Source organism: Dermacentor albipictus, chromosome 2 (genome assembly GCF_038994185.2).
Source record: "Dermacentor albipictus isolate Rhodes 1998 colony chromosome 2, USDA_Dalb.pri_finalv2, whole genome shotgun sequence".
Taxonomy (NCBI): Eukaryota; Metazoa; Arthropoda; class Arachnida; order Ixodida; family Ixodidae; genus Dermacentor; species Dermacentor albipictus.
The window spans coordinates 91,589,428-91,607,405 of NC_091822.1; the positions used below are offsets into that span (position 1 = coordinate 91,589,428).

Sequence of the window (17,978 nt, forward strand, 5' to 3'; positions counted from 1 at the left end):
TTTAACGTTGTCAGCAATTACTAATTGCAAAAGGTTTAACGATGTAATCGTATGACACCACTGGGTGAACAAATGAAAACATTTTGGAGCAAGGTGTACATTGTTTATTAATAATTTATTTTATTACTATTTTCGGGCTCACCGCGCTTTTGATCTCCACTATGTCAGCGGCGACGCAATGCAAAAGAAAAACCAACATCGACATAGGTGGCGTGTTTACTATCTTTACCATAGACTCTATTCTCGACACGCATGGCGGCTGCACGACCGCCATTATCTGCCATGTTTACTCTCTGATTGGCTGTCGAGAGGTCACGTGCTTTGAAATTTGTGCCGGGAAGCGGAAGTTCTGCAAAATGCAATTTTGCGTTTTCATCAAGATGACGAAACGTGACGTCGTGCTCGAAATATTATAGACTAATACATTTTTTTGGTCCTTGGCTGCTATATTGCGACGTTAGCGCTTCAAAAAGAATGTGAGCGGTAGCATACAGAACCTACAGTGCAATGCAGTGCAATGCATCAATGCAATACAGTGCAATGCATCTGCAATTTAGCGTATGTGTGGTGGCGATCCATGATATGCGCCATGCCAGCTTGCTGTCTGGCTGAAGGAATATCCCGTGAGGAGCGTCATTTTGACGATGCGTGACGTTAAGCTGGGCCGCCATTGCTGAGATTTTCCGCCACAATTTTTTGTGCGGCGAGCCGCGCGAATTATGCTAGTGAGCAGCCATGTGCAATCGCAGCCGAGAGGAATGCGTATCGTCACATTTTCCCCGTCGTTTGGCGCCATGAAAATCTTTTGTTCATAACGCGTGCTGATAGTATTTGCATCGCTCTCGGGTGGTGTTGGCTTTTGTGTTTGGGGCCATCAATTTTTGACAGAACGCGTTTATACGAAATAATATTGGTTGAACATAGCAAAGTTTCGGCGATGTTGTCCACTTTTCACTGCTGCATTTGTATTGTAATCAAGATTAATGCCTTTTCGCACAATCAAAAGTTATGACAACGGCGTTTTTATAATTTATAAAAATAAATGTACGCAAGGCGGCGCCTTGAAGTTTCCTCTCGCGGTGCGAGTAACTAACGAAGTGAACAAGAGATGGCAGCGCCGGTGCTTCCGTCGCGCTAGTGGATATCTCGTGTGCCCGCAACGCAATCGGTGATATTCGGCCGTTCCTCAGCCAGCCGAGTAGGGCTGAGTCACTTGCGTTTTACGAGATAGCGATAACGTGGCCTTGAACGTGCGCGCATCGCCACTGGTAGGTCGCGTTTGTTGTCTCGAGGAAGAAAACAAGCGCGTTGGCACCAACATGCGATAACTCATTCCATTTCCCGGGGACACGCATCCTAGCTGTTGAAGCAGACGACGGCTTGTACGCAGCAGACGGCGGAAACGAGAATCCTTTTTGACGGAATAATGGACCGTTTCTGAAAGTTGCGCGCGCCCCCTACGCGACCGCCGCAAAGCACGCTGGGAATTGTGAGCGATCTTCGCGGGCAGGATCCGGCGCAGGAGCGGTACGACATGGACGTCGCGCAACAGCAGGTAAAAAAAAAAAACTTTTATTTTGAGTGGTAGTAATACTTTTGTTGCATGTTTGTGCCGCGCAAGTGATCTTTACATTGCCGTACAGCTTTCTTGTGGTTATGCAGCCGACGCTACGAGCGCGAAGCGAGTATTTTCGCGCGTCAAGCGCGCACATGTGCCAGTGTCTTGCGCTCGGAGCTTGCGTTGCATTGCAACACCTTTGTCAGCGTTTTATAGCTATGCTACTGAAGGCACGAGCGCGATCCTACGGCTAGCAGGCGTGTTTTGCTGGTGAGCATGCGCTAACAGTGCATTTATTTACTAGTCGCCCGTCGCAAACCTTCGATGTTTGTGCGGCTGTTCCGGCGGCAGGCGTAGTACAGGCGCCCAAATCTTTAACTGGCGTGCACGAGCGGCGACTTTTCTGTGCGTCAGCGCCATATGACGGAGCGAAGTTGGAAACAGGACGAGGCTAAGCGCATGCTCACAAAGCACGCTCAGCTGGACGCGTCGTCTGCCAGGCTGTTCCTTCTTAAGGACATCACCCCTCCTTATCGCGTTTCGACGTGCAGCCAGCGTGAGTAGGCGAATGGTTTTGCTCGTATTTTACGTTCCGAAGAACAGCGTCGCAGCAGCCAAGAGAGGAAAGAAAATTTAAAGATAGGCCGAACACACCCAATCACGCGATAAGCCCGAGAACATGGATCGGTATTTTGTTACTTGCTGACACGAACGCTTTTTTTCATCTGTATGAAGGGCGCTTACAACTCTGCAGGCTTTATGCTTCAGCGTGGCGACGAAACTAAAAGGCCGCTGTGAAACTGAAGTGAAGCTGCTCTACAGCCGTGTTCGCGGCATTTCGCGATACCTATCAGAATGCCACCCCGTGTATCTCAAGCGACATGACAAAAAAAAAAATTAAATTATGTGGTTTTACGTGCCAAAACCACTTTCTGATTATGAGGCACGCCGTAGTGGGGGACTCCGGAAATTTCGACCACCTGGGGTTCTTTAACGTGCACCTAAATCTAAGTACACGGGTGTTTTCGCATTTCGCCCCCATCGGAATGCGGCCGCCGCGGCCGGGATTCGATCCCGCGACCTCGTGCTCAGCAGCCTAACACCATAGCCACTGAGCAACCAAGGCGGGTGACATGACAAACCTAATGGATGTCATCGCAAAGGGACGCTCCTAAATACTCGGCTTGTGTCACGCGTTATTTTTCAGGATCGTAAGAAATATTTTTTGTTACTGTCAAGCGTAATAAAGCCCTTTGCCAGCATCTAAGCGAAACAACACAAAATGGTGCCGTAAACCATTTTATTACGCGCTGCATGCTTGCTGGAACGTTATAAAACAAAAAAAAACAATGGTGTGGACTAATAATGGGCGCTCACAGGCCGGTCAGTAGTGGGTGAAGTCACCGCCAAGCCCGACGACAGCAGACATGCGGCGTGGCAAGGAGTCGTAGAGCGCCGGTACAAGGTTGCTGTCGGCCTTTAGTTCTTCCCACTGACTTTTAATAGCCTCCCACAATTCATCAGAAGATGCGGTATGGAGGCCCATTCTTGACATATTGGCTTTTAAAATGCCCCAAACGTTTTCAATTACATTCATGTCCGCGCCCTTCGGCGGCCAGTCTAGCGTCATCACTCCAAGGTTCTCAAGGTGCGCGGTCACTGCGTGAGCCGTGTGGATCGGAGAGATATCATGCTGCAGTAGGAAATATGCATCTTTGTATGGTCCATCAAGCACGTGAGGCAGGAGCTGGTGGTCAATGATTCCTATGTAGGCTTCGGAGCACAGCCGACCATCAATGCGGTGAAGAGGCCCGAGGCCATCCTTCGTAACCACCCCCCACACATTCACAGATGTTCGGCCACTTGCTTTGACGTTCTGGACGTAGCGGGGATCATACCTAAAAAAAAGGAGTATTTAATCCGAATTAATGACAGTCGGTAGCAAAATAATGATATGGTATATAATAAAGCAAGCCACGCGACAAAAGACAAGTCTAATTATTTACCTTTTAGAGACTGGACGGTATACCTTTCGATGTGTTTTTAGCTATTTAAAAGAAGCAGGAGTTCTCATAAAACTTTAAAACTTCACAGAGTGCTTAACTACATATTATGGAACACCTCATTCACCTTCTCATCCCTGAGAAGAAGGCCGAGGTCTTTAGTTAATATGTTGGGACTCTCCGGGCTCTTGCCCAGACAAGGACTCACTGAGGTGTCCCAACTTTTTAAAAAGAATCTATGCCTAGTGTTTGGCGCATGATAGCCTCAGCTGCTTATGTGCCACTAAACTCAACTCAACTCAACTTTCGTTTCTGGTCCCACTGAGTGCAGCTAGTGCTTTCATCTGTAAACGCGACGTTTTGCCAATCGTCGACGGTCCAGTGCAGATGCTCTTGAGCGAAGGCAAGCCTTTTTGCTCTGGCACTGTCGGATAGTTGGGGCTTCTGTGCAGCCGTCCTGTTTCTGATCCCTGCTTCCTTTAGCCGTTGCCTAATTAATTCGTCTGACACATTAAGGCCGAGGGTAGCCCTTATTTCACCCGCTGTTATGAAAGGGTTATCACCAGCGCAGGCAATAATCTGCAAGTCTTCTTCTTCTGTTGTTTTCCTGATGAGGTAGCGAGGAGCATCTCCGACCCTTTTTTCGTCCCGGTAGGCACGTGTGATTCTGCCCACTGAATCCGCAGCCACTCTAGTTGCTTTAGCAATCTCCTTCTGCGATGAGCCGCCCAATGACATTCCTATAATTCGGAGTCTTTTTGCCTCAGGTATGCGTGGTGGCATTTTGATAACTTGCGAAATGCCGCGAACACGGCTGTAGAGCAGCTTCACTTCAGTTTCACAGCGCCCTTTTAGTTTCGTCGCCACGCTGAAGCATGAAGCCTGCAGAGTTGACAAGCGCCCTTCATACAGATGAAAAAAAGCGTTCGCGTCAGCAAGTAACAAAAGACCCATCCATGTTCTCGGGCTTATCGCGTGATTGGGTGTGTTCGGCTTATCTTTAAATTTTCTTTCCTCTCTTGGCTGCTGCGACGCTGTTCTTCGGAACGTAAAATACGAGCAAAACCATTCGCCTACTCACGCTGGCTGCTCGTCGAAACGCAATAAGGAGGGGTGACGTCCTTAAGAAGGAACAGCCTGGCAGACGACGCGCCCAGCTGAGCGTGCTTTGTGTGCATGCGCTTAGCCTCGTCCTGTCTCCAACTTCGCTCCGTCATATGGCGCTGACGCACAGAAAAGTCGCCGCTCGCGCACGCCAGTTAAAGATTTGGGCGCCTGTACGTAGCGTACAGTACATTCATGTTTGTTGCAACAGTGGGACACCCTCTTGTGAGAATGTATGCGCTGTATTTCAGCAAAATACCTCGTTATCGAGCACTGCCCATTCAGTCTTTTGGTTGCAGCGTGCTATTTAATCTACGGACAAGTCTGAAACAAGTATATCGTCGAAAGGAACGGACAGCGCATACGTTCAATAAGGTACATCTTGCAAGAAATAAGTAGCTGAGTTGGCGCTTAGCTTGTGCCAGCGCATTTTCTTGCCTATAGTGTTGTTTGAATAGCACGCAGCAAGTACGAAGCAGAACCAACAAGCTCTTGTATTAGCACTTTTACATTCTGTGTATATGTCTCAGCATAGCATTGCGGTACAGATAGCAGTTGCTGTTTGTTTGACAGCTCGTACTATCTCGGTCGCGGTGTACATTACTTACTGCCGTGGAGTGCAGATACACGCACCCAAAATATGAAGGTACCTCGGTGGCTACAAGTAACGCGAACGCGGTCTAAAACAACTGCGGCGGATGTTTTGGCTAACCTGAAAAGTATTGAACGCGCCAGTACTTTGTACTAGGGCGGCCTCAGAGTTTTAAGAAAGCTAGTGGCTTACGGAGCCCGTCCTTGTGCAACATTCTCCACGACCGCGCGTAGTGAACGAAACGGGTTCAGCGTTGCTTTTCAAGCATGCTTGCCACAAGTGACCAAGACACAATGAATGAATACTCTTTTGTTTCGAGATCGCATTGATGATCCCATGATCAGCTGTGTATGCTTCCATGGTCTGTATATATGTGGAGTGCCGAAGAAAACATTTTGACGCTTGCTTATACCCATGTTGCAGGTACCACTACCAGCCATTCAAAATGCACATCCTTTTCAAGCAAGGTTACCGAAAGGACCATGGACAAAGCAGTTAAAAGACGTGTCGGGTGGTTCCTCAGAGCAAGAAATCTTGGCACATCAGAATGCACATGGTGCTCAGAAGCATACTGTAAGCAGATACAGGATGTTTAAAGCAGATGAGATTCACAATGTTCTTATTTACAAGGCTGACAGTTCCACTTTTCTTAATGTAACCGTGGAGGCATCGTTCACTTTGTCAAAATTATATAACACTGCTGTTGTGCTCTCGTCAAATAGAGCTGTGGTTGAAGGAACCTGCAACTGCCGGGCTGGAGCGGCAGGTGTTTATAAACATGTAGTTGCCTTACTATAATTTCTACTAGACCTGAAGCGCTCTGGGGCAGCCTACGTGCGAGACACACAGTCTTGTACAGACAAACCCAGAGCATGGGGTACCGGGGCTAAGAAAGCCAACATGCACTCACGCGAGTTCTCACAACTCAGTTTTGTGAAACATATGCCAATGAAAGCTGGCAGGCATCTGACTCAAGAAACCACAGTTTCTCTGACAGTGACTGAAGACCATATTAAGAGAATGTATCAGACACAGAAAAATATTCCAAACGCCATGCTATGCAAGACGCTGGAGGACAACCACTTTCTGCCTGTACCAGTGAAAAGAGCACTTCACGAGGATGCTCATGGCCAGATGCCAATCAAGTTACCGGTGCAAGCCCTGTGGGTTGAGCATGTGCCAGCTGGGTGCAAGTTCGGCTCCTGTGAGATTACTTTCGAATACTCATGGGCCCTTGAGCAAGCGACTAGGATGCAGAGCGGCTCTACAACATGGAGCTTCGAGAGATCCAAGCGCCTGACTGCTTCACACTTCGGAGATGTGGTGTCACGGAAGAAGCCAGCTGACGAGAAGTTTTTCAAGAGGCTGTGTGGGTCTAGCCAGATGCAGACCAAATACATGGCTGATGGTTTAAGGAATGAAGCTGCAGCCGTGCAGCGTTACATAGAGAAGAGAGAGGCCCCAGTTAGGATTTACTGTTGTCGGTTGTGCGTCAACCCTGGTGTCCCTGTTCTTGGTGCAACGCCAGACCGTGTTGTAGACGAGGGAGGAGATTTTGGTCTCCTTGAAGTTAAGACCCTCTCAGCTGCCAAGAAACGGGGTTATGAATTAGAAAATGCTGTGAATACGGCATCCTACCTGAAGAGCGGAGTTCTTAAACCGACCCGCAAGCACTTCTACCAGGTCCAGGGGAAATGGCTTTGACTGGACTCTCCTGTTGTGACTTTGTGGTTGATAATGGCACAAACTGCACTCTTCAGAGGATCACATTTGACAGCTCGCTTTGGATTTCCCAAATGTTGCCACGGCTTCTGGAATGTTTCAAGAACAAGCAAGAGCACTGTGCTTGTGTGTGAATTTCAACGACTTATTTAAGTCACATTGGTCTGCAGGACAAAGATGCTCGGACTCATAACATGCTTTGGCATGTGTTCATACTTACATCTATTTGGTTTTTAAATATCTTGTATTGCATTAGTCTCCATGAAGAAACGAAGAAAGTGTTTTTCTGTGTAATATAGTTATGGCCACGCGTATGTGTTGCCACCACCTATTTAAATGTGTATGCAACTAATCGGTGTGTAAAAAGTAAATGTCCAGCACCACTTGTATTGCTGCCTTGTCATTGAACACATACATAATGCACTCTTAGACCCAGGAATCTGGGCAGCTGCGTACTTCAACATTTCCAATACTTGATGATGATAGTGACTTAACATTGGTCTCTGTAAGGAAACCGCATTGAAAGTTGCAAGCAAAATGTTTGCGAAGTGACAAGTGTGTTCTCCGTAGTGTAGGTACTCTTGCACTCGGTACGACTTGTAACATACGTGGGGTGAACCAACGAAGGTTTATGCTTTACAGTAAATCAGTGTGCCGTCATAGAGAGTGCCCGAGGTGCACATTCAGCATACTTCATCTCTGCTCTTAGGGGCTAATGCACAAGTTTCGAGCAGCACTGGGCTCGCATTGCTTTGACGACCAAGCTCGAACCTGCCGCATCTCGAGTATTGCATACTGATACTGAGTGCGATAGCAGTTATTTATATAAGTTCTTCCTCAAGTATTCCATGCAAGACATTACATGAGAGTTTGTAATAAAGGTCTCAAATTTCATTGCCTATAAATACTCGCATATATATACAATTTTTTTTTACATATACAGTACACAAATATACAATACATGTACATATCACAATTTTTTGAAAAATGAGCACGTCACAAACACATGTGAAAATGACAAAGTGAAATTCACTTTACAGATTTCACTCCAAAGTGTTAGGAAACAAAATCTGTGGTAGAAAAGTCAATGGCTGCAAACACCAACTTTCCATCTTGTCTGTGTAGCTCAGCAATGAGACTGTTGATTTGGTTTTTAGTCGTCACTCAGATATAGAACTGCCACATTCTATGCTCCAATCATTTGCACAACACCGACAAAGAAATAAGGCATTGCAGCGCTACATAGCCTGTTCAGTGACTTCAGGTTTACTTCAGCAGAGCAAGAAATGCTCTAGTCTGCTGTACATGAAGTACTGTACTTTAGCGCAAGTTCAATGCCTAGCACTGCAGCAGAGGTTCTCAAACTGAGTTTTGTGGAATTCTTGGGTTTCTTGGAACACTTCCTAGAATCGCCGAGCACCTATGTTCATGCATGTCTTCATCCGCCTTAGCCAGTTGATTTGGGACTAATGCTCTAGCTGCTTACTGCTATCTCACTATACAGCCAGTCATAACTGAATTTATGTATTTGTTCAGGTGCTGTGCAGCTTGCGTACCCCTTTTACATATGCCGGCCAACACCTATTCAAGTCTCGGTCGCAGCGGTCGAATTTCGATGGAGGCAAAATTCTAGAGGCCCGTGTACTGTGCGATGTCAGTGCACGGTGGATCCACACGACGGACGACTCCGCGCAAATCCGTCCCGCGGACGCTTATTCCGCCGCCCGTCCGGCTGCGAAGCGCATCCAGACGACGGACGGAGTGAGCAGACGACCGCGCCGGAAAAATAAAGATGGCGGCACCGCCCGAAGTGACCCCCGCCCGCCTCGAACCTGTCAAGTCGTCGTCGTCTATTGTGTGGCCCGTAACTTTCAAACGGAGGCTTGTATTTGGTGTAAATGTGTGTCCAGAAGCTTCGACAGCAATTTATTCGTGATGAGTAGGCACCGTTTTCGAAAGCCGTACTCAGATTCTCTGCGTGTAGGCTTAAGAGTGGCTGTATTGGCTGAACATAGCCTCAAAGATGTTGTGGTGGCCCGAGCGGATCTCAGTGGCCGTAAGTTGCAAATGTTTGCTTGTTTCTACTCACTCTAGATGGCGCCATCAGTGTAACAAAGACTTCCATGCGTGTTTTTCACTCTGAATGAAGATGGAGGTCGAAAGAAAACGACGGTTGGCCGCAATGGCTGTTGTTTTGTCCGAATTGGATGATGACGAGTATTTGTTTCACCGAAAGAGGTCTTGTTGGCTAAAGGACTATATCGCCAACAAGCATCTCGGTATGCAAAACAACTTCTACCAAGAGGTGTTGGTGAGTGACATCGAAGAATACCGGAGGCTGCTTCGAGTGACAAGAGAGCAGTTTCTTCAATAGCTGTCGCGTGTGGGACCTCGCATAGGAAGGCAGGACACCGTGATGCGGCGAGCGATACCAGCGGAAACAAGGCTACAGGTGACGCTACGATACCTCGCTCCAGGCAAGTGCCTCACGTTTTTTCATTTCCACTGAAAACATCGCTCCTATGCGTTGTATCTCAGGCTCCTGGGTTTAAATTACGCGCGCAGTTTGAAAAATGCTCGCGGGTAGAGAAGGAATTGCACCGTCTATTGTGAAGTGCCTGCAAAGTCGTCAGATTTCAGGAAGTAGCAAAATAGTAAGGCTACGAAAGCTTTCTTAACAGCTTGGCCATCCTTGATGTAAAAGTTCGTTGCCTCAGAATTTCTCTGCTAATTACTGATGATATGCTTTTCTTTTTTCTCTAAGTCGACAATTTCGGCTCGGCCACTCCAGTGTAAATGATATTCACCAAACGTGTACGGTGATTTATGAAGAGATGAAAAATGACTTCCTGAAAAGGCCATGCACCGAAGATGAGTGGAAAGATGTAATCGGAGGTTTCAATCAAAACTGGAATTTTCCAAACTGCGTTGGAGCCGTGGACGGGAAACATGTACTAATTACGAAGCCAGCGAATTCTGGAACAGTGTACAGAAATTACAAGAAGAGCTTCAGCATTATACTGTTTGCCGTCGTTGATGCCAACTACAAGTTTTTGTACACGGATGTTGGTGCACCCGGCTCACAAGGAGATGCGGGCGTCTGGCAAACGACGCCGCTACAAGCACGTGTATCAAACATGACGGCTGGTCTTCCAGAACTTGTGAAGGTCGCATGCTCGCCCGATGTGCTCCTGCCACCCGTGTTCGTCGCAGATGACGCCTTCCCTATACATAACTTGCACGCACGTCACTTCCGGCAGCTTCCGTGACCGCGTCCGCCATTGCTTAGTACCAACCGAACCGGCAGCCGTACGGACGACTGTGTTTGCGTCTTTCCGTAGTCCTTGCTTTATTCGAAATAATGCCTATATGCGCAATATATGGTTGCCGAACAAGAAGCAAGAGTGCTAAGAGGCCCAGCTGCACTGGCTCGAGCGTAGGATTACACAGTTTGCCTAAAATAATAACTCGGCAGTGTGAGAGAACGAGGATTCGCTCCGAAAAGCGCAGGAGCCTCTGGCTTGCTCGCATTAATAGGAGCGACTTGAAGAACCTTGAAAACGTCCGTGTCTGCGGTCGCCACTTCATCACAGGTAAGGAAAAGGCACACCCGCATGCATTTACAGACCGATATAGGCAAGCCATGCCGCTGATTGCGATGCTCGCACGCAGTAGATCTCGTCCACTGTTTACGTACGCGGATCTTTCTCTCGCTTCTGTTACTGTACGCTGCACGCCAGGAATTCCTGATTGCTGTTTACGTACGAATTTCGCTTTTTTCGCTGCACGCCAGCAGTTCTTGACTGCCGTTTACGTACGCTGCTCACTTTTTTCTGCTCATTCTTAAAACGCTGCCTGTGCAACGTCGTTATGTGCCGTGTAAAAACATGGGTGCTTTCGTGTCGGCAGCTCGAAGTCTCGCCACCCAATGTGATCATTACATTGGGAGGTTTCGCGATGGCTCTAAATATTTGCAGGCAAGCCTTCCCAGTTGATGGATGAGGCAAACCCTGACTGGGCACCAATGCAGCATCTGGGTTACGATGGTGAAAGACCTTTGACCAACGAAGCGAGGTTCCAGCGATCGAAGAAGCGCAGCCAAAAAATGAAAGAAAACGATGCTGTCGAAGCCAGCGTAGCAGCGCAACAGTCTCCCGCGGGGATCGAGTTTCCCGAAAGCGGTGCAAGCTCGGAAAATGAGGCAGAATGTCGAATGGAGCTTCCAGTTTCTACTGTGGACTCAGAACCACGCAGACGTAAGTTTGCAAAAAAATTTTGTGATACTACCTACTGTTAATCACTTGAAATTTGGTTTACATTTTTTTTTTCTTCTTTTGCAGGTGATATTGGTGTGCAGACAGATTTAACGGGGCAAAACATCCAAGCACTTGAGGCAGACAACAAGAGACTTACTTCTGAATAGTGCACCTTAAAAAAGCAAAAAGAATTGCTTGAAGTTACGGAAGCATCTCTGCGTCAAGATGACGCCAAAGTTGCCTTTTACTCAGGACTAATAAACTATTCGGTCTTGCATGCTGTATTCCAACTGGTCGAGTCGGCTGTAAAACATACGCCGCAAAATGGGTTGCCAAAGTTTCAAGAGTTCATTATTTTCTTAATGATACTTAAGTTCAACTTTCCGCACCAGGATCTTGCCTACAGGTTTCACATTTCATGCGCTACCGTCAGCAGAATTTTTGAGAAGTGGCTGGATGCTGCCTTTTCAAGGCTGAGGTCACAAATCGTGTGGCCGTCACGAAATGACATACAAAGGACAATGCCACAAGCGTTTTTTGAATCATTTGGCTCAAAAGTGGCAGTCATAATTGACTGCTTTGAGATCAAAATTGAAAGACCATCATCCTTGCAGCCAAGAAGCGAGACTTGGTCAAACTATAAGAACAGCAACACTGCCAAGTTTTTAATTGGCATCTGTCCACAAGGTGTAATTACATACATTTCTGAAGGTTGGGGAGGCAGAGCTAGCGATAAGCACATAACCGAACATTGTGGCATTTTGGAATATTTGTCACAAGGGGATGTTGTTTTAGCTGACAGAGGTTTTGACATTGCAGACACTTTAGGGTTGTACTGTGCTAAACTCCATATCCCTGCTTTCACTAGAGGCCAGAAACAACTTACTGCGCTGGATGTAGAAAACACGAGAAAACTGGCCAATGTTCGCATTCATGTAGAACGGGTGATAGGGCTTGTGCGGAACAAATATTTGATAATGAAAGCGGTCCAGCCAATTCACTACGTGGCTAGCAAGGCAGGACACGCATTCACACCACTTGATAAGATTGTAACAGTTTGCTGTGCCCTCACCAACCTTTGTCCATCGGTAGTTCCTGCAAATCCAGAACTGCCCTCGTGAACAGCCTTGCGGACATTCTTGTTGTATGGGCTTGGACTAGTTGGTTACATACAGCAATGGGGGTCATAGCACAAAGAATGTGGTGCATCGCCTTGCCATATCGTGTGGGAAGGTTTACATTGGGCAGTCGGAGAGATGCCTGCACGATAGGTTAAAATAACATAACAAAAAATTGAACCGATGTAGGGATGGTCATGTGTCTGTGCATTGCGGTGATTGTGGGTGTAAACCCTTGTTTAAGAGTGCTCTAAATTATGGGGGTTTAACGTGCCAAAACCACTTTCTGATTATGAGGCACGCCGTAGTGGAGGACTCCGGAAATTTCGACCACCTGGGGATCTTTAACGTGCACCTAAATCTAAGTACTTGGGGGTTTTCGCATTTCGCCTCCATCGAAATGCAGCCGCCAAGGCCGGGATTCGATCCCGCGAGTTTAAGAGTGCTCTGTTTTGTATAGGAATGTAGATGAAGTTATATGAGATGTGTTGAAGCTGCATTGATAGCGAGGGCCGCTGATACCTGCATCAGTTCCCCTTCGGTTGCTCTGACGACAAGCAAATTTGCGTTCCTGGAAGCGGCTGGTTTCCATGTGCGGTGATTGGGCCGTATCGGTGTGCGAACCTACAAATACATGTTTTTCTGGGAACAAATACCCAGTTGAAAGTTAGCGCTCATCCTTGTTGTCTCACTGCCATCCGTGTCTTCTGACCCCGATTGCAATTCTTTGCTGATTGCGCATTTTTATTTGTGATTTCACTGAGTGATTGCTTCCATTGTTCTCCCATTGCATTGTAAATAACTGCATGTTGCACAGTAGACAGTTTGCAAAGTTTTACTCAAGGCATTCTTTTACAAGTATGAACTTTTCACAAGTGCTTTTACATTCGCACAAGTATTCACTCAAGCACTTGGTGTGTGCCTACACACATGCATCTTCGAACAAACATGTGCTTGTAGATATGTGCTGAATCTGATCTGCAGTGTGTTGTCGCAACATGTGCATATTCTCCCTGTAGTTGTGACACAGCTTCTCTTTTCATAGTCAAATTTCTGATTCCTGTACGTTGACAATAAAGTCTGCACTTTTGCTGCTTGCTTATCAAGGAACATTTTGTCGTTTGAATGATCTTTATGTGTGTGTACTTGTTCGTCCCCTTAGTTGCAAGTGCCTTCGCACCCCAAATAAGATTTGACTGCGTTCTTGAGTACAATTGGTCTTTTTACCCTCTGCAATACCATATTGATTGTTTTAGTATTAACCACTCCTGCCCTGACTGCAAAATGGTAGCTTGCAGTATTGTGTAAATAATAACAGTAAGTTTATGAATAACTTCTTATTCTGAAACTTTTTCAATTTCAGCAAAAGAAAGCTAGAATTATGGGTATTGGACATAAATATGGCATACCAGTTCATATTGATGCATTTACACACTTAAAGCTATTCTTCATTTAGCAATAGTTGTTTACGTGGATCTAGCTGTACGTTCAAAATTCACAGTGTGTAGTCTTGATGTTTGTTGCTGTATACATAACGGGCGACAAGGCTTCACTTCACTAAGCTATCCTGTGTTTACACTTGTCGCTGTACTGGCCGCTTCAGGTGTAGTCTTGACAACGTTTGACAAGCAGCTGAATGGTGCTGCAGCTCTGTTGGGGTTTGTAGCTTTCTGTTGGCTATTTCCAGTGGCACAGTCCTCACAAAACCACTGTTTCTGTTTTGGAGCCCTCTTAATACCAAGACAAACATAGTGAAACCAGCCATACTTGCAATTTTGGCATTCGCATGCCAGCATTTTGCCAGATTCAGGCCCTCCACAGAAACAGTACGAGGCTTCCTCTTTGCTATTTTGGCTGCTTTCTGTACTTTTCCTGGTGAAATACTGTGCAAGCAGTTCTGGCATGATCACTTGTGTAAAAAATTTCTTTGTAGAGGACAGCATGGAGCTCAAAAAGGTATTGTCTTTGGCCACCCTTTCTATGTACACTGACAATGGGGTCCAAACAACAAAATCGCAATATGTTGTCTCGCATACCGCCATTTGTGTTTGTACTTGAAAGTAGTATGGGTGCGTTCGTTTCAATGTCAGCTTTCCATTCACATTCTCTAGACAAAAATTTGGGTCATTGCTCGCCTCTTGTATTCCTCTCCTAGCCAGTGTGTACGGGCATTTAACCTCAACGACGCCTTTGCCGCAGCATGTGCAACTGATAAAAGCATCTGGTGTCGCTGCAAGGTATGGGTACTGTGTGCTCAAGTAAACTCCCGGCTTTAAGAGTTCAAAGTCACCATTATGCCGCTTCATTTCAGACATGTAGCTCGTGATTGCGTCACACTCATGCTCCAATCCCCATGTTGTTGATGTGGAGGTGAACTTCTGCTGCTCAGGATAACATATTTTTTTCAAGAGACTTATAGAAGGCTTTTTCAAGATCGTCGAGCATACACTTTTTGTCACAGAAGCAGTGATTCTGCCAGCACGGTACACAAACCACTTTGGACAACTTGACTGTCCTCTCGTGGCACTTTCGACGTGGTCCACCATTTCTTGACTGATGTGAAGCTCACTAAGGAAGTCCTCACCCCGTTTAATCAGTGTTTCCAAGTCCTCAGACCGAGCTTCTGCAAATGAGAGATCACGCAGAACACGTGGTTCTAGCATTCTTGGTTTCCCAAACATAGCGCTGTACCTTGGGTGGACCATGAAGACAGCTGGTGTAGCTCCAGCATCAGCAAGACGTGAATGGAACAGTTGTATTGACTCTTCAGTAGGAGCTAGTGGCAGGGCTTGTGGGAGGCACGTTGATGTGATTTCAACACCTTGCTGCAGGTGAATCGAGTCCATTTTTCTCTTCCTCATCTTGGATGACGAGAAATCTATGTCTCTTAGGCGCTTGGGCTGTGTGCCAGAGCAATTGGCTGGGAGCCAGGCATTTTTTCTTCCTGTGCATGTTCTCGTTTCTCTTAAGCGCACTGATGTCTCTACAGCAAATAGCACAGCACCAATGTGCGAGCATGCTTCCCCTGCACCTGCCATGCAGGTGCAGTGCGCTGTTATAATGCTGCCATCTGTGTTTGCTAAGCACCACACTTTCAGGTTTGGCTCCCGAAGCCGCTGGGAATGGCTGACCTGAAAAAAAAAAAGAAATGTTGCTTAGAATTAGTTTTCGAAAGTTTTGTTTGGTTAATGACCCTATCGCGAAGCTCGTACAGCGGTTGCGGCATCTAAACGTGCAATCTGAACTTTACTCTTGGGCACCTAAGAAAAGCTGCACCACGTTTACATTTAACTGCTCTGTGCACAAAGACTGAACAGAAATAGCTAGTGCGGCAAATCGGCTGCGTCTGAATGGAATCGTAGAATAAAAACGAGAGATTTCGCTGTCGTCTACGCTTCCTCGTGCACAAAAATGTGTTTTCATTCGCTGTTGCCTTACCTCGCTGAGTACGATGACGCGCTCCGACTGGAGCCGCATTGCTGCAATGTTCCGCACCCAGCCGCTGGTGAAGTAGTTGTGTGCATCCAGCGATTTATACACCTTCATCTGCTGCAATGTGACGTAGCTGGTTGATAAAACGAGGTAATTGATTATGTCCACCTGCGTTGTAGCTGGCAGCAGCTCCACATCTGCAGTCGCATCCGCGCCGACTCTCAGTGTGTAAGGCTCCACGCCGTCGCAGAGTTTCGTCTTCGTCTCGTATCGTGCCCGCGTAGCGCCGACAAGACCTTCGAAGTACGCAGGGCAAAACTCCGAACACTTTCCTCTTAGCACCGCCACGCTTCAACCGTCGTACACGCCTGTCACGGACGCGGTGTACTTCACAGGCAAAGAGCAAGCGATCCAAACGTGGTACCGAGCAATGGCGGGCGGTCGGTGCAGACGACGGAGGTGACGTCACGTGAAAGTTATGTATAGGAAGAAACTTGATGAAGCCCTATGGGGGCTCTTCCTTAACAGAAGAGAAGACAATCTTTAATTACAGGTAAGTTATGCCTCTATACTAAAGCGGCACTATGTGAAATGTAACGGTGATATCGAACACGTGGTAACTCCGGAATTGTCGCAATTATGAAATAATAGAAAGCTTGGAGATGACCCAGTGTAATTAATGCATTTGCTGGGTTGGGGCAAGCAAACCACTGGGGACACTTTACACATTGTAAGATTTAGTGGTAGTTAAAGCCTGCTGTCATCTTCTCGAGTGGTGTAACAGATATGAAACATAACGATTAGTGTTTACATTGCAGGTTATCCAGGGCTCGGCGTGTCGTTGAGAACGCCTTTGGAGTACTTGCAAATCGATTCAGATTTCTGCAAACTGTAATCAATGCTGAGCCCGAAAGGGTGATAGCAATGGTAAATGCCGCATGTGTATTGCACAACTTTCTCGCCACTGACTTGCACTCTATTGACTCGAGTCCTGAGACGTCTACCGGATCACTGTTCTCTGCGCAGCCCAGTTCCCGTGGAAGAATTAATGCTGTTGGTTCTGCAGTGCGAGAGAGTTTATGTGCATTTTTAAATGGCAGGGGTGCTGTGTCATGGCAGCAGCAATCAGCGCACTTGGATGCAAACGCATACAGAAGACCTTAAGGTTGTATAGAGGCAATGCAAGGTGCACTTGTATTATGCTGTATCATGCATTAAACTTGTTTTGTGAAATTGAACATGCTGTCTATATTATAAGGGAGAAATCGTCTTGTGCCCTGCCAAATTGTCGGCATTTTTAACTATGGGAATGACATGTGAACTGCTAGAATACAAACAAAAAGTGTTTTATTCAAATTACAACTGAGTTTCTAATAACTTGTCATTTGAGTTGATGTCACACAAGCTTCCTCACTAAGTTCTGTCCACATAATTTTCCAGAGTCTTCAGTATGGCCGTTTCGCATGCGATAATGTCAGCCTTTGGAACGAGGCGCATATGCGCAGCAACTAACTTCCCAAAGCATTCAGCTGCATCTTCGGATTGTGTAGCTTTTGCTGGCTGGTCGATGCTGGTTGCTATCTTTTGTAGCACATTCTGCCTCTGTGTCCACATATCAGCTGACGACATAGCAGATTGTCGTCGCTTCCTGCCCACTGTTGAACGAAAGGTTGCAGCAGATGCCTTGCCAATCGGTATGTCAGCCACGGTACTGCTGTCATCGTCCAGGGCTGTGGTCTCTGTATCTGTAGCATCTGGAGTCTCATTGACTTGGGCTGTCTGTAGTAAGGAAAATAATGTATTAAGCCTCTTGCACTTCCACAATTTATCAGTTTCTTTTCAGACAACAAGAGGATCGTTTGCAACTAAAACTTATATAGTAATTATCTGCAAGCAATAACTTATTACTGCAGCACACAAACAAAAATGCAAAATTTGAACTTAAGTACCAAAACTATTATCATATCTCATCTACACCTAACAGCATTTGGAGCTACTTCAATATGCTTAACAAGATATGTTAATGGACACGTATTACGGCATCTTGCTATTGTAACATCTTACTAAATAGCACATATCTTCCAATATTTCACCTAGCAGAAGCGGTTTATCACACAGACGAAAAAAGGAAATTTACCTCTGAGCTCTTCGGCATAGCTTGGTGAGTTTCACCACTCACCGAACGCCGGCAGG

General features: G+C 46.5%; 1 protein-coding gene and 1 pseudogene across 1 annotated transcript; one reads left to right on the plus strand and one right to left on the minus strand.

The window, feature by feature from the left end:
• Positions 1-9,128: 9,128 nt before the first annotated feature.
• Positions 9,129-17,023, plus strand: LOC135902727 (uncharacterized; annotated as a pseudogene).
• On the minus strand, positions 11,389-16,112 carry LOC135902726 (uncharacterized; the record flags this gene model as incomplete). The annotated part of the gene is made up of 4 exons (XM_070534698.1): positions 11,389-11,407; positions 12,312-12,392; positions 14,601-15,484; positions 15,792-16,112. Coding segments are annotated over 4 exons (1,305 nt in total), but the record flags the coding sequence as incomplete, so codon positions are not given.
• Positions 17,024-17,978: the final 955 nt, after the last annotated feature.